The 17,343-nt window shown below is 38.0% G+C and overlaps 1 protein-coding gene across 1 annotated transcript; it reads right to left on the bottom strand.

Moving 5' to 3' along the window:
* Positions 1-3,057: 3,057 nt before the first annotated feature.
* On the bottom strand, positions 3,058-3,576 carry LOC110785070 (uncharacterized). Its single transcript, XM_021989521.1, has one exon. The coding sequence runs from the start codon at positions 3,574-3,576 to the stop codon at positions 3,058-3,060; it is 519 nt and encodes a 172-aa protein (XP_021845213.1).
* Positions 3,577-17,343: the final 13,767 nt, after the last annotated feature.

The following is a 17,343-nucleotide window of genomic DNA, read 5'->3' as shown; positions in this document are numbered from 1 at the left end:
CAATCATGTTTCAATTTTCCTATTTCAAAAATGATTAGCAAGTTGGCATTTTTACTACTAAAACTCTCACTTGCAACAATCATACATCTTTTCAAAATCCATACTTTTCAAAATACAAAAATGCAAACTTTCAAGATTCAAGGATGTTCAAAGTTGTTTGCAATCACTTCTTTGAACTAGAATCACTTTCAAGTATGGAATAATCAAGATGACACCTTTTTAACTATTAAAGGTTGAGTCTTTTGAGATTCAAGACTCCATTTTTCAAAATACAAGTTCAAGTTTTCAAATTTCAAGATTCCACAATGTTTAGGGTTGCTCATGACTACTTCCCTAAACTAGGATCCTTTCAAAGTAAGAGCACATCAAAGATCTAACCTTTTCAACATTAAAAGGCCCGATCTTTGAGATTCAAGTCTCTTAAGCTTCAATATTTCAAGTACAAGTTCAATATTTCAAGTTTAAATTCAAGTATTTAAAGTTCAATATTTCAAGATTCAAACTTTCAAGGTCAAGTTCTATATGCAAAATCTAGGACACTTTGGGATGAGCAACTTCTCCCAAGTTGAGATTTTTGGCTTTGAATTCGTGTTGGGCGCACTTATTTTTAAGGAGCCGCTTGGCGTTCGAATCTCATGTGCCCAAGTACAAATTTCAATATCGCAATTTCAATTATGCACCTTTCAATATTGCAATTTCAATTATGCACCTTTCAATTCCGCAATTTCAATATCGCACTTTCAATTCCTCAATTTCAATATCGCACTTTCAATTCCGCATCTTTACTTGCCTAGTCCTTCTAGGCAATGTGGACCTACTCCCTAGTCCATCTCTAGGGGGTCTTGTATTTACTAATTCCGCACTTATTTACTATTGTGATGTTGCTTTATATGCTTTATTGCTTTCATCACCATATATGCTAAATATAACAAAATGCAAGGTTACATCACGCTTAACAAAGATAATTTCTTGGACAAACCGATCTTAGGCTCCCTTAAATTAACTTTAAAGCAAAGTGACCACCATACAAATTAGCGATTCTATTTGCTCTAAATTCAAACCCAGATAGTCTAAACTAGGGTATTTTCGAAATTGTTATGTCACGTACTCGAATAATTTCTAAAGCTCGCGGAATAAGCATCTCGTTCCCGTGCCCGGATCTCACCCATCCGTTTCGAAGATTCAAGTCTTATCCTAATAGAGTCATTTGCGGTCTTTCCAAACAAGACCCTAAACAATGTTTGGTGGCGACTCCTTCGAGGTACAAAAATACGATGGTTTCTAAAAACCGCCCCCCTTGTAGGGAATCGCCCACTTTTTCTCAACTTTTCGTGTTGGGAGTTAGTCTATTTTTGAATCTAGAAGGACGCTCCCAAACCTCGAGAACGATTGTCGAAAAACGAGCTTTACAAATACAAATTCGAGTACGATTTCAAATTTCAATTTCTAAGCATATCATGCATTTTTCGAAAACCATATTTGTGCAAAATGAATTGCTACCTTGCGCAAACGGATGTGTTCTACATTCGGGCTAGCCCCGGGGGCAACGAAATGGTGACTCTCCATACGGTTCCCGACCAAAGTGTGTGACCATTTCCGCATCTACCGAAACTTGGCATTTGCTTGACATTCCCGATGTCAAGTATGGAGGCCGTCTGCCGACACACACGTCCCTTAGGCGGATGTGCAAGTTGTCGCCAGATCCGTCTCTTAGTCAAGTACCTTTTGACAACCAAAGCCGACCACTTGCATCATACAAAACTTAGAGCGACCTTAGGTTGAGAACTTTGCATGTCGCATTCATATTCATGATTAGTGTGACAACGTGCTACTTGTACATTGTGTGGGCGCCTTTGAATGGCTAACCTCGAGTTCTAGCTTGCCAAAACCAATTAGCCTCCAACTAGGAAACCAAACTCCTAGGAGCATCATTCAAACCTCATGCATCTAAATCGCCGATTTAAGGTCTTTTAGGAGTGCCACTCCATTTGATTCAAAACCCTCAAACACGCCTCACGCACAAATACCAAATTCAAAATTCAATCCACCGGCGTCATAATGCCAGATTTTCGAGTCCAAATTCCAAGTTCCAAATTCAAAATACAATCCAACGACGTTATAATGCCGAATTTTCCACTCCAAATTTCAAACTTCAAGTACAAAATGCAATCCAACGGCGTCATAATGCCGGATTTTCCATTTCAAACCTCAAGTTTCAAATACAAGCTCAAATCCAACGGCGTCATAATGCCGGATTTTCCATTTCAAACCTCAAGTTTCAAATTCAAGCTCAAATCCAACGGCGTCATAATGCCGGATTTTCCATTTCAAACCTCAAGTTTCAAATTCAAACTCAAATCCAACGGCGTCATAATTCCGGATTTTCTAGTCCGAATTTCGAGTTTCAAGTCCAAATTTTCTAGTCCAAACCTCAATTTTCAAGTCCAAATCCAACGGCGTCATAATGCCGGATTTTCTAATTCAAATTTCGAGTTTCGAGTTTCAAGTCAAGATTTAATCCAACGGCGCCATAATGCCGGATTTTCTAGTCAAAACTCTTATTTTCAAGTTCAAAACTCAAATCCAACGGCGTCATAATGCCGGATTTTCTAGTCAAAATTTCAAATTCCAAGTTCAAAACTCAAATCCAACGGCGTCATGCCGGATTTTCTATTTCAAATATTCAAGTCTTTAACGCTCTGCCATCTTACATAGCGATCTTCCATGCTTGCAACTGCACGATCATATTCTTCCTCAGTCGACGCCTCCATGATTCTTTTCCAAACTCCGTTCTTGAACGCTCGACCAACGTCCTTGTTCTTGTTGCACAAAAATGATACGCGGGCCTCCACATCGTTGTTGATATGCCAAGTACATAGCAAATGTCTGGAATTTGGAAAAACCTCGGCTACAGGTCTCATTAGACCACCCTCTTTGTCCGTCAATATTGCCGAGGGAATGACACCCTCCCCGAGGAGCAGCTTCAACTTCTGTAACACCCAACGGTAGCTCGCTGCAGTCTCGTCTTTCATAAATGCATAGGCGATTAGGAAATTCTCATTTTGTCGGTGTCACACCAACAATCTCCAAGAAAGGAAATCCATATTTGTTAGTCTTGTACGCCGAATCCAAACCAATAACTAGTGGATATGTGCGTAACACCTCCACCATTGCAGGGTGAGCTAAGAATGCGCGGTTTATGACTTTACTCGTACGGTCACTGCATGAGACCCAGTTTATGTAGTCGTGCTCTCTGGCTAGATGCAACATCTGCTCAGCAACGTTTCTTCCTTCTGAACCTTCTCGTCTCATCTTTTCTTTGAAGTTGTAAATGTGCCTCATGTTGGGATGTTCATCTGGAAACTTGTTTTTAATGGCCACCATAATATTTTTTGGCTTAGGCGCTTGTGCATCGTTCATCTCGCGAACAACTTCCTTTACACCCTGACTAAGACCACTAACACCACGGTGACCCACGGGATATACAATCAATGTGTGGTTATGTGTGCCACGATCATGAAGCAACTCAATAACCCAATTATTTTCTTCTACTCGTTGTTGTTCACACTTAATCATAAACCGACAACCACATGCCTTACTCTTTGTGTTTGGTCGTTTTGCGGTCTCTGGATCACTACAATTGTTTTCTCTCCTTCCCCGATCGCATTTCAAGTAGCGGTACTTACGACCATCTTTTTGCGTCGTCTTGTACGAGCTACTTATCAATAGGAACCCAGATCTGATGGCCACTGCTTTGCCCAATTCGCTGCGTTTTCAAATCCATCGAATATTTCATTTGTTGCAAATAGATAACTATAATCAACACCGTCGCCAGCATAATCAGGAAGTGGGGCCTATAATAAAACATAATTTAATAATTAAAATCACTAATATAATTTCTAAAATATATGACATTTAAATTAAAATATAATTTCCAAATTAAATATCAATTAAATGACACATGTAATTTCTAAATTTTCCTAAATGAACATGTAATTTCTAAATTAAATATCAATTAAATTAACATTTAATTTTTAAAATAATGTTACTTGCGCGTAATAACTAACATACTTTCTAAAATCACTAACATAATTTTCTAAATTAAATAAAAATTTAATTTTAATATTATATTCTAACTTTGCGCATAATAATTAACATAATTTCTAAAATATATAAATTCTAAAATAAATAAATTCTAAAATAACTACATAATTTCTAGAAATTTCTAAAATCACTAACATAATTTTCAAAAATAAATAAAAATTAAATTAACAAATTATAATATTAATTTTGCACATAATAACTAACATAATTTCTAAAATACATAAATTCTAAAATAAATAAATTCTAAAATAACTACATAATTTTTAGAAATTTCTAAAATCACTAACATAATTTTCTTAAATAAATAAAAATTAAATTAACTAATTATAATATTAATTCGAATAAATCTACATTAAAAATTAAAATTTTATTTAAACAAATATGAATTTCAGATTTACTTCCCGCGCACGAACTTTGCATGAACTACATGGGACTGGCGCACAAGATTTGCATGAACAACATGGTAGTGGCGCACAGATTTTCACCGTGAACATGGAAGAGATGGTGACGCGGAAAACCCGAAAGGGATAAAAATCGCGGGTGACCATGAGTCCACCAATCCAATATGTTGTTGGTATAAAAAGCCTCTTTAAGTACAAGTATAATTTATATTTGTGCAATAGTAAACATGGCTATTAATAAAGCGTAAATAGGATGAATTATATAGAAAGTATGGATGGAATACATAAATGGATTGAGGGTAATTGGGGAAAATCTTTGGAAGGGAGTAGTGATACGGTAGTGGGTCATTTTGGGAGATAAGCCATGTTAGGAGACATGTCTCTTCTTTAAGGTAATACTAGGTTAGGTTCCGCGCAACGCACTGATGAGACTAAATATTTTTTTCTCTATTCTGACTAATTTATTTAAAATAATTTTTTAATAAAACAAAATCATATCAAAATTTTATCATGGGTTGGTAGAAAATTAGAGAAAATTATTATTTATTCGAATTATAAAGTGATGTTTAGTACGTGTGTAGACACCTACTTTTGTCCCCACTCCCGAAAGGGAAGGTTCGATGATGAGAACATAAATCTCCACTTGACAACGCATCTCCTATAAAATAACGAATCTCAATTCCCCTTTTCATTTCACCCGAAACCTGCTATTTATACAAACCTGCTATTTATGGAAACCTGCTAAAAATAGTAACTGCCGTAATGGGTAGTTGTTAAAAGTGGCAAGTCATAAAATATAGAAACCTGTCAGAATTAGGTGTTGCTCTCCAACAAAAATCCTAAATGAGATAGAAATTACAAGAAGAATCCTATTCCTAATACGATTCGAAAATAAGAGTTACGTATTAAAATTAAAATCCTAACGAGCCTAGAGTTCGTAATGGGCCCAGACGCATCCCGTCATAAAATTAATACGCACTAAAAGACTCGATTAAGTCTCATACACTCCGGATTCTAAGAGTCCGAATCTGACAAAGTAACGGCCCCAACATCTATTTCAACGCCCAGCCCTGGGCGATGAAATTGCATGGATCCTATTTTCAACGCCCAGAGCTGGGCGCCGAAATCTTTGACGCCCAGCCCTGGGCGCTGAAAATACCCGGGTACGTGTTTTCTCCTAATTCTTCTTGGATTAGAGCTCTACAATTCTATCTTTCCACGAACTCTTTTCTATAAATAGGGCCCTAAGTTCGACGTGAAAAAGACACAACACACAATTATTATCCTGAGTATTGACTCTAAACCCCTAAGCCTAAGCCTCACGCTGCAAAACTGATCACGCGTTCTGTCGCAATCGATCCAAAAATCGAACAGAACGTATCCTGTCCTATAATTTGAGATTCGTTAAATAAAAGGAGAAATAGCAAAGTCAAAGTGGTTAGTTTTCTGAGAACCGTGACGCACCTCTCAAGGGTGCGTCGTAATGTGTCCCTTTTCCATAGTTTAATTGCTTTCCTCGCCCTTTTATGAACTGTTAAACTAATTAAATCTGATTGTTCTATCACGCCTAATAAAGATAATATGTTGGGAAATTGGATTATCATGCTAGGTCCCTTAAAACAATCTAAATCAGATAATCGCGTTCGATCTAGTACTATATGTTGCATATTGTTAAAATCAACTCAGATTAGTTTAATAGTTAACGCATGTCCCTTCAATTATGTATGCTGAGCTAGTAAGGATATCCTGCCTCTGGAGTTATCGAAGAGCGAGTACTCCTCTCGGTAGTTATAGTCCCCCGAACCCTCAATCTCTACCTTGCGGGTGTATGTTGAGAGATCCCCACACCAGGGATCACAAGGGTACCTACGGCCGTCGTGGTCACACATAATTGCACTCCCTTTATGTCACGATAACCGGGTTTTGTCAGTTTTTCTCATTGTCGTTAAAAACTGAATGGCGACTCCTATATTACTAGTCAATTGGGTGTAAATTCACAGGAAATCCAATTACACTTGATTTGACAAAAAGAAACGTCACACCCACGAGGGACAAGGTCACGCATTAGCCTCGTGCTTTTTCGACCCCCTCACAGTGGCGACTCCACTAGGGATAGTGAAGGAAATACTCGTGCTTGTAGGTAATCAAAATAGCCGAAGGGTGAAACGATCCTACCCCGCGTTTATTTCTCCATCAAGTTGAGACGACCTGAAAATCAGCATATTAATGTGAACGGGCAGAACCGCATAACGAATCTTGGCTCCCTCAGGGAGTTTGGACTAAGGATACCCATCGCCAACCGGGGGGTGCATACGCTTCGAATGTTGTCCACTCGGCACTTTCGCTAGTAGTACACCCGTCCCAAACCCAATCGCTCGCCCATTAGGTCCCTCTCATTGGTGCATGCCCCCTTGGTATACATCGTGATTGGCCTCTTGGGCGAAATTCGTCTTTTGAAGGCACTACCTCGACCGGGGCATGTGTTGGATCTGCGATAGAAGCGGTACCAAGTTAGGCGCAAAAACTACCCATAGAAGCCTATCATAAACTACATGACATATTATTATTGCCTCATGATGTAATGTTAGTTATGTGTAGCGAAATATGTGATTGTGTGTGACAAACAATGTTAGAAAACCAACGACCTTAAAAAATTGCCCAAACATTCATAAACCAATTGGCCAAAGAGTTATACTGAAATACGTGTTCCGCAAACCCGAACGATCGCCACGAAAATAAGCGACGCTCGGGATGGCCTGTAACGTATCCCACAAACGCTGCACAACGCGTAAGGATGTTATTAGGCAAGCACGCTAAATCAAAGTTGCATAAACAAAAAAAATAGACGTGAACAGAAAACGAGAACCAACCAGGGATGCATTTTCAACGCCCCTGGCTGGGCGCCAAAATTTCTCACGCCCTACGCTGGGCGCTTAAATTGCTTCCTGGCCATTTGGTCAGGCGCAACAGCCTCGGTGCCCGCGCAAAAAATATGTAGCAAAGTTTAGTTCATCTGACTTATCAAAGTTTAAAACCACGGACAATCCCCGTGATCATCTATTGAGCTTTGTGAATGCTATGAACTTGAAAGGCGTGGATAAGTCCATGTATTTACCTGCCTTTCCTTTGTCCTTGGAACCTGTGCCGCTCAAATGGTACTACCACCAGGACCCTAAGCTCTTCCCCACTTGGGAAGACTTTGTCAATGTCTTCATCAAGCAATACTCGTCGAACATGGATTTTCAAGTCACCATGCGCGAGCTGGAAGTTCTCTTCCAAAAGAAAAATGATGGTTTCACAACCTACTTTGCTAGATGGAGGGACCAGGCGGCCCAGCTAATCAATAGGCCTCCCGAAACAGAATTGGTCCAAAAATTCATTAACAACCTGGACCCGGCTTACAGACAACACCTTAGGTACCTGGGACTTGACACTTTCAAAAGAGTTTATGATGTGGGAATAAAGATCGAGGATGACCTCGCAAAAACGATACAAAGTAAACCCGCATACAAAAGCAACGCCTACAACAGGGGCAACACATCCCAAGCCCAAGAAGTCCATGCCGTAGAGGAGACTCCCGCCCGAAGAAACCCTGGAAGATGGGTCCGAGACCGAAAGTTTGCCCCACTCGGGTCGACTTTGGTACAAGCCTTTGAAAGACTAACCAATCAAGGAAAGTTAAGGCCTATAGGCCCCACCCGTGACCCTCTTGTCAAGAACAAATATTGGGTCGAAGGTACTTACTGCAAATTCCATCAAGGAAATGGGCATGACACTGAAAACTGTTGGGGCCTAAAACATACGATCCAGGACATGATAGAGGATGAAGTGATACCGCTCCCTAACTTTGGCAAACCCAACAACAACAAAAGCCCACTCGGCTCTTGTCACATCTCTCTCGACCAACCAGAAAATGAGAACTTCGACCCTACGGTGTATATTACACCTCAAGGTGCACCACTCGCTGTGGTCCCTATGGGTCGAATCGAGAGAGAAGTGTGCGGTGTGTGGGATGATGATGCTGAAGATATCTACCTGTCTCAAGTCTCGGGCCAGGACCTCTTTACTGAAACTTTGCCCGGGTATGCTCTCATTGACACCACCCCTCAGGAACCCGAAGTTGACAATCTCACCCGATCCGGAAGGATATATCAATCGGATATTCGCCCACCTCCTATGGACGATATCCCATTCAGACAAACTCCTGAGAATGGACGGCACACCACCGTCGCGGAAGTCATTGAAAATCCTCTCTTGAAGCAGCTAAAAAGAACCAAGGCCGAGATTACCATCTGGGACCTCATGTGTACTTCAAAGGAACATCGCGAAAAGCTTATCCGCTCACTTCACCTCATCTTGGTACCTACAGATATCACACCTGACTCATTGGTTAGCCACGTCACGAGAGATGCTGGAGAAAAGGCCATAGTTTTCACTGACAAAGACTTGCCCAAGGAGGGGGGTGCTCATAATAAAGCCCTATATCTAGTGGTCGGATGCAGAGGACAAAACATCCCCCTAGCACTCGTAGATAACGGTTCAGCGGTTAACGTTTGCCCATTGCGAACCGCCCATTGCTTGGGGCTAGGAAACGATGACTTCCAAACCTCCACGCAAGGGGTACGAGCCTATGATAACTCTCGAAGGCCTGTGTTGGGAAAAATCTGAAGGAAATAATGCCCTTGGTCCAAGTATGCATTCTATGTTAAGTCTAATAAATGCGGTTCAGTATTAATTAACAAGTTAATAATTCAGTGAGATCAAGTGAGCTGAATGCCTAGCTAGAGGCCGCTTCAGTTCAAGTGGAATTAATGATATTAATCCACAGCTTACTCTTGACTGAACCCGTAGGGTCACACAAATAGTACGTAAACGGATCAAGTATTTAATGGCATTAAATACTCCATCTATGAATATTCGGAACCGACGGATCTTGGTTTCAGTGGGAGCTAAGATCGTCACAGGCAAGAAATGAATACTCCGGAAACGATGATATTGCCGGAAACGGAAATATGGATCGTATCGGAAATATGAATATTATCCAAGTCGTAGATGTTGCCGGAAACGGAAACATGGTACGTATCGGAAAATATTATTGGAAATGGAAATATTACCAGAATCGGAAATATTGCCGGAAACGGAAATATTGTCAGAATCGGAAATATTGCCGGAATCGGAAAATAATTCCGGAAACGGAAATATTAAATATTTGTTCGAAACGGAAATTAATTCCGGAATCGGAAATATTAAATATTGTTCGTATCGGAAATAGATTCCGGAACTGGATATTTAATCGGAAGCGTATCGTACGAATTAGCATCGGACGAGGCCTGCCGGACGAAGGCCCAGCACGAAGCCAGGCCATCGCCCAGCAAGCACGCACGCAAGCCCAGCGCGCGCCAAGGGCCACGGATACGTGGGCCTTGCTGCGTGGGCTGCTGCTCACACGCGCATGGGCAGCCCTTGTGGCTGCCGTGTGTGTGTGAGTTTGTGCTCATGCGTGATTCCTGAATCTGCAAGAGTCAGTGTATGATTAAATGTCTATTCCTAATTGGATAAATTAATTAAATAGAATTCATGTAGGATTCTAATTCCAATTAATTCGCATCCTACTAGGATTACGATTCCTTTTCCATAACTCTATAAATAAAGGCCTAGGGGTCATAATTTATACAGAAGTTTCAAAGTATTCAAAAGTGAGTTTTTGAGAGAAAAATTAAAACACATCTTGCTCATAAAAGTGCCGAATTTTCTAGTACCTTAAGGGCGATTCTAGTTGGTCAATCTTAAGGCGGATCCGGACGTGCTGTGGACTATCTACGGAGGGACGACACTTGGAGTCCTAAAAGACTTGTTCTTGTTCGGTTCGGGCGCAGCTAGGGAAGGCACGCAACAAAGAGTATGCATCTAATTATGCTATATGATTATGTGTGAATAATATGTTTCCTGGGTTAATGGTTGTTTCCGCATGATTTATGTAAATGTCATATGTATCATAACCTAACAGTGGTATCACGAGCCCCTTATTATTTTCATAATCTAAATTGCATGAACATGGTTAAATATTACAAATTTGCAAGAATTAAAAAGGGGTGATTAATTTTCGTAATTGTTAATTAATTGCAAATTGCGTTTATTTAATTATACGTACGCAGTTTTTCGGCAGTTTCTTCGTTACTCATCCAAATCGAGTGATTTTTGTGTCAATTCCGCATGTAAAAGGCATTCTAAAATTTTGACAAAATTAGTATTTTTCTGCCGAACCCAGAATTCTCAAATTCGAAGCCTAACTATGACTTTTCGAAGGTTTTAGTTTTTCGAATGCAAAATTTCGTAAATTTAAGATGTTAAATTAAATATTTGCGATTCTTGTTGATAAATCTTGAATTTTTGATTGACCTACTGCATATGTTTAACAAGTTTGAATGCCTAGTCTTGTTAATTATGCAATCTAATTTGTAATTATGATTAATTTGTTGAAAATTAGAATAATTTAGAATTAATTTGATTTTCATAATTAATTGTAATTTAATTAGAAACCTATGATTAAAAACCACCATAAAAATTGTAAATTTACGATAAATTTTAAATTTTTATGACCTAGACTTGAATCCATAACAATCGGAAATCAATTGGATAATAAATTTCCGATTTTTTCGCCCTAAAATTATGAAATTAATAATATTTATTAATTTGTCATTAATTTTAAATATAAATTTTAAATTTTTATGCGATTCGTTCAAATAACTTGCACGCACGAAGCAATGGACGCTTCGTGTTACCCTTAAGGGGTGTTGTATAATGCGGGCATGCGACGACGAGCAAGGGAGCTCGTCGCCCGTGCGGCACGAATGCAATGAGCAAGGGCGTAGTGCACGAGTGCAAGGCAGCAGCCCTGCCTTGTGTCGTGTGCCACGAGCAATGAACGAATGGGCATGGGCGAAGGGCGAGCCAAGGCAGTCGCGTGTGGGCAGCAAGCGAGCTGCGCCACAACGCGCGCTGCCTCGCACAATAGCGCGCAGCCTCGTGTGCAGCGAGCGCAAGCTCGCGTGCCACGAGCGCTGCGCCCAGCATCACTCGCGCGCACAGCGCGCGATGTCGCGCGCCCAGCAAGCGATGTCGCGCACCAGCGAGCGATGGCTCGCGCGCGCAGCGAGCGATCTCGCGCGCCAGCGAGCGATCTCGCGCGCCAGTGAGCGATCTCGCGCCCCAGCGAGCGATGGCTCGCGCGCGCAGCGAGCGATCTCGCGCGCTAGCGAGCGATGTCGCGCGCGCGCGCTGCGAGCGATAGCTCGCGTGCGATGGGCGCTGTGCGGAGGCTTGCGTTGGGACTGCAGCAGCTATGCTACGAGCGCATGGGCTGCGCGCACATGGCCAGCAATGGCTGTGTGCGTACGCCCCATGGGCGTGCAACGCATAGGGTGTTTGCGTTACGATTAGATCGTTTTGAATGTTTAATTTGAAAATTTCAGTTCATGTAATTTTAATTAATTTTAAAATTAATAATTTGAATTAATTTCTTGGATTTTAATTTTGAATATTATAATTATAATAAATGGAATTTATTCTAATTATTTTACTAAAATTAAAATCATGAATTAATGCGACTGAAATTAAATTAAATTTTGGATTCAATTATAAATTAATATGAGCTTTAAATTTTAATTAAATTTGTATGTTTCCGGTTAGACTAGAAATACAATTTTATGTTTAAAATTAGTAAAGCATATGAATTTACTGGTTTGAGTGGGAGCGCTTTTTAGTCATAAACTCTTGATTAGGTCTACAAATCCTTAAGGTTAAAACAACTCGATTAGAATTAATAAGGACTGAATAATTGGTAGATTATTGGTGCCCTTGATTAATTGCTGCAAATGTTTACGTGATGCATAATGTGTTTTACTAACCAGCTATGTGGGCCATTCATGATAATGAATGGGTGAATGGTATATATTGTATATGTACTGTTTTGCAGGTTATGAAGTGACTAGTATGGCCCAAATAGGATAGAAAATATGGTCTGCGTACCATTAATTTGAATGTAATTGGTCTAAAGCACCAAAGTTATTTTTTAATTCAAATATGGTCTGCGTACCATCAAATAGTTGTAATTAGTTATAGCTTATCCTATTTGAAGAAAATGGTGCCTCCCACGGAGATTTTCAAGACGGACTTTGAAGTCAAAGCTTCAAGATGAAGTCGGGCCATACTAGATCACAAATATCTTATGCATGTTTTAAGTTATTTATTGTTTTAAATATGTCTTAAAATGCATGAGATCAAAAGCTTGATTATGTTGCATGATTAAGGATTTTAGTTCACTTAAAATCTAACCAACATAGTAAGAGCCTTAAGTTCCAAACTTAAAAATTGAGTTATAAGGTGCCATGCCAAAATATACACTTGCTTGGATATCCTTTACATCAATCTAGTAATAGTTTTCGCTCAGCGAGGTGTTACTTATTGGTCCTAAAGGAGCAAGGTACACAAATAATTGTGAGTACACGTTAGTTTTGGTGAAACTCAACGATATAAGTAAGGAGTCCTTTTATGTCGTGGCAAAATCGATAGGTTTACCTAATAAGTTCTTAGACGTACCTATCAACCAAGAATAGTTTCTAGACTATTAGCAAAAGGCTTTTGCTTACCTAAGATGTTTTAGGATTAAGTCGACAAACTGTGCTTAGTTCTTCAATGATTTTAGGATCTTGGAATCATTTTATTCACACCTGCCGGAACAATAAAATCGAATAAAATTCTAATAACTTGTTTGAATTGCATGGTTGCTTTAATTTCAAGTTATTATTCATGATAAATGTTTAGACTTTGCATGCTTCAATGTATGTTTTAATTATTGTTTATAATTAAATATCTTGCACTGCAATAAATCCTTTTAGAAAGGTAACAGTAAATTTCCTCGATTGGTAGTGAATCCAAGAACGATTCACGGAAATGAGAGAAAGTGAGCAATTTAAAATGTACGTTTCTTTTAGCGACTTTTATGGTTGTTTTCGAATATCAAAATCGAATGGCAAACCAATTGGTGCTTGTGAATTCAAAATACAATGTAGTTTTGAGATCATAAAGCATTGAGTTTAATACGCTCAGCTTTACCAATAGTTAACAACCTAATATCTTTGTCCATTTAATTCTCGAATGAGTCTAGTCCCTAGACATTCGAATAGATCGATGCTTAGAGAACTTTAGAAGCTTCTGGTAAGATCATCTAGTTGAAACAAAATATTCAACATAAATTAAAATGGTAAAGAACCTTGTTGGTGACATTGGACATGTCTAACAAAGTATAAAAGTCAACACTAAAGAATTCAATTCTTAAGACTATAAGAAAGGGTACAAGAAATAGGAAAACAAAGGAACAAATGAAAGGAATTTACGATTCCGTTTCTACCTATAAGTTTATGTTTAAAGAGAAGTGACCTAGCAATCAAACTTCCTTGGTATCATATACCGCTTGAGGTTCTTACTTCGGTAATAACTCAAACAATGGAAGCTAGGATACACTAATTACCTACAAGTGGGAAATGAAGCATGGCAATGCTACATTAGCTGTAGGGTCATCTAAATTTGTTTTAAGTCCTTTTAAAGGCTGGAACTTAATGGCTATTTTGTTCCATAATCAAGATACCTAAATTTCTGTTTTCAAACACAGAAAGACTCACATTCAAGAAAAAACAAAGACAATGTTTGTTTGTTTATTTGAATGAAATGGTCAATTACAGGTTGAGTCAATATGCTTGATTAAAACAAACAACTCTTTAAAGAACTTTACTAGGTTCAAATCAACCCCTTGATTTGAGTTCCACTAATCTTTGGCATTGTTGCTTAGACCATATCAACAAGTTAACATTCAAAAAGCTCTATTTTGATAAACTTTTGAAAGTTGATTGATTTCTAGATCATTTTAAGACAACTAGTCTTACTTGTTGAAAGTAACAAAAGATATGAACTGTTGTTAGAACGCCTAGACAATAGAGTTCAAAGCTAAAGAAAGATTTTATGACTTTATTATTTCACATGGATTTGAGTGAATATAGGTTTATTTACTCAATGTGATATAAGTTTGAATCTGTTTGGCTAGTTCAAAGATTCAGAAGTATAAAATCCACTTGGCAAGAAATCATAAAGATCTAGGTTAGATCATGTTCATGATTACTTGAGACCAAATATGGTCATCAATGATTGTGTGTTCACAATCTAGGTCCATAAGATATGGCATATCTACGTTGGAATGATCGAAGTCAATTAGTACTTGATTCGATCAATGATGAATCATAAAGACTTTTCCTATAATTTCTAAAACAAAATGCTCAACTACCACCAAACTAAACCAAATTCGTCAAAGCTATTGAAAAGTAATTTCAGAATATCTTTTCATAATATATCTAAAGAGTTCCTAAACTCAGTGGGAGCTTAGTGTTTGTTATTCAACAAACTAAGGCCCAAGCATAGATATATGTTTCATTGTGATTTATTCAAATGAGACACAAGGGTATTGTTTCTACCACGAATTTTTGAGAACATAATGTTTGTTTGCTCGAAATAATGTCCTTTTGGAGATTCGTTTCCAAAATTACAAGTGGGAGAAAATAGACCTCGAAAGTTTTCGAGGCGAACAACAAACATAAACGGACATTCCGGAGGCTTTTCGAAGTGCTTCAGAGAATCCGAACTTATTCTTTAAGGACGTTAGAAGTGGCTTTAAAGAATAGATATCTCTTAGAAGACTTTACAAGTGCTTCAAGGAGAACAGAATATTCAAAGGACTTTCAAGTGGCTATTGATATTCTATTGTTTGATGTTATATACCCAAGTAGGCATAGAATTCAAGTCACTGAAACTATGAGATTCTTCTATTAGATAGTAAAGAAACATAGAGATCAGGTCAATGAGGCTATGAGATTCTTCTATTAAATAGTGAAGAAACCTACAACTTGCAGTCAAACTATTATCATGTAGATTAATGAGTTTGTGACTTGTAAGAAAGCTATGACGAAACCTAGATTCCCTAAAATGGTTAGAGGCCATATATAGACTCAAATGTTTTAAATGGTTAGAGGCCATAAAACATACTCAATGTTTTGATGACAAAATTGAAATTTTGTTATTTTGCAAGAATAGTTTCACACCTATTGGTTGCAAGTTTGTTTTAAGGATAAAAACCATCAAACATGGAATTGTGTTCACACACAAAGCTAGATTAGTTGCTAAAAGTTACAAGCAAATTCACAATGTGGATTGTGTTGAAACCTCATGCAAAATCGTAATGCTTCAAGTCTATAATTCAAGCAAAGATTGCATATTGGTAAATATGGCAACTGGATGACAAAAGTATTCCTCAATCAAATGTTGGAATAAACTATGTACATGGCATGTCATAGGATTTGTGGATCCAAATAGATGCTTGAAAAGGAAAGCTAGCTTATAAAATCTAAGTACAGATTTAAGCAAGCAATTGGGAATTGGAACTGTATTTTAAGTGAAGCTAATAAGCATTTTAGTTTCATAAAATATACATGATTCTTATAGATATATAAGAAGTTTAGTGGGAGTACTTAAAACTTAATTGGTCCTATGTGTATTACACACATATCTCTCTATTGTGAAATAACATTCAAATGCTAATGACTTAGATTTGAAATTATTCATCAATGATGGACCATGGCGAAACTTAGTACATACTGGGTATTAAGATCTATTTACAAAAATCTTATGATATTGTTTTGGATTAAGTAATGGCATTTACTAAATCAAACACGAAAGTCTCCATTGGAGATATTCGACCCATGTGAATAAATCTAAGTAAAGGATGTTTGAACTATGTATAAGCATTTACTAAGTTAAACATCAAAGAGTCTAAATAAGATTCTTAACCTATATTATATGTCAAAGAATTTAGCTGGATTCAGTATCTGCTGAAATTGAATAAGCTAAAGTTACATGAATAGAATTCAATTGGGAATTATTCTGCAAAAGAATTTATCATGTATGATATAATATGAGGATCGCCAAAAACGTATCGTATGACTTTAGCCATGACGAACATATACCAATCTCTATTGATCTAAGTGAAGATCAACTAGATTGAGATCAAGAATACTTATGGTACTTGAAAAGGTACATAGGAATAGTTCTTGATTCAAGGAAATAAAGATATGCTAAATATTGATGCTACACGCAGAAACACTGGCAAAGGATCAAGCAAGACCCCTTTGGAGTTAACCATTGACAAGGACGAGCTATAGAGCATCGTGTTTTGAAATGGCAACATGGGTTGGAGACCATGAGTTGTTGCGTGGGAAATTAAATATTAATTTCTATGTTCTAAGATACAACTGGAAAGTCTTCCACATATCTGTGAACTGCTTGGATAAGTAAATCCAAACAAAGCATCACTAGCAACCTAAACAGTTGAAGTAAAAGTACTTATTGCCTAAGAAGCAATAAAACAGGGTTGTTTGTTTATGTTTAAAGTTCTTCACTGAACTTGGGTAGATCACTTATCTGCTGGCTTGATGGTTCTTCATTGAAAAATGCGTAGAACCACTCTTGAAGCAAGAAAAACGTCTGCTAACTTGATGGTTCTTCATTGAAAAATGAGTAAAACCACCATCGAAGTAAGAAAGACTAGATCACATAATAAACAAACTCGAAAAGATCTTATCATCATATCTCGAAGAACATTCGATGAAAAGGATATTAAGATTGGCAAAGCATGATAACTAAACCTATGCAACAAGTGAGAAGCAACACTCACGTTGTAGCACTGGAAATCAAGCATAGCTCTGAATTCCATGAAATGTTTTAAAGATGGGTTAGA

Source organism: Spinacia oleracea, chromosome 4 (assembly GCF_020520425.1).
Source record: "Spinacia oleracea cultivar Varoflay chromosome 4, BTI_SOV_V1, whole genome shotgun sequence".
NCBI lineage: Eukaryota > Viridiplantae > Streptophyta > Magnoliopsida > Caryophyllales > Amaranthaceae > Spinacia > Spinacia oleracea.
The sequence above is the reverse complement of the archived record's forward strand: the minus strand, read 5'-3'. Positions and strand labels throughout refer to the sequence as shown.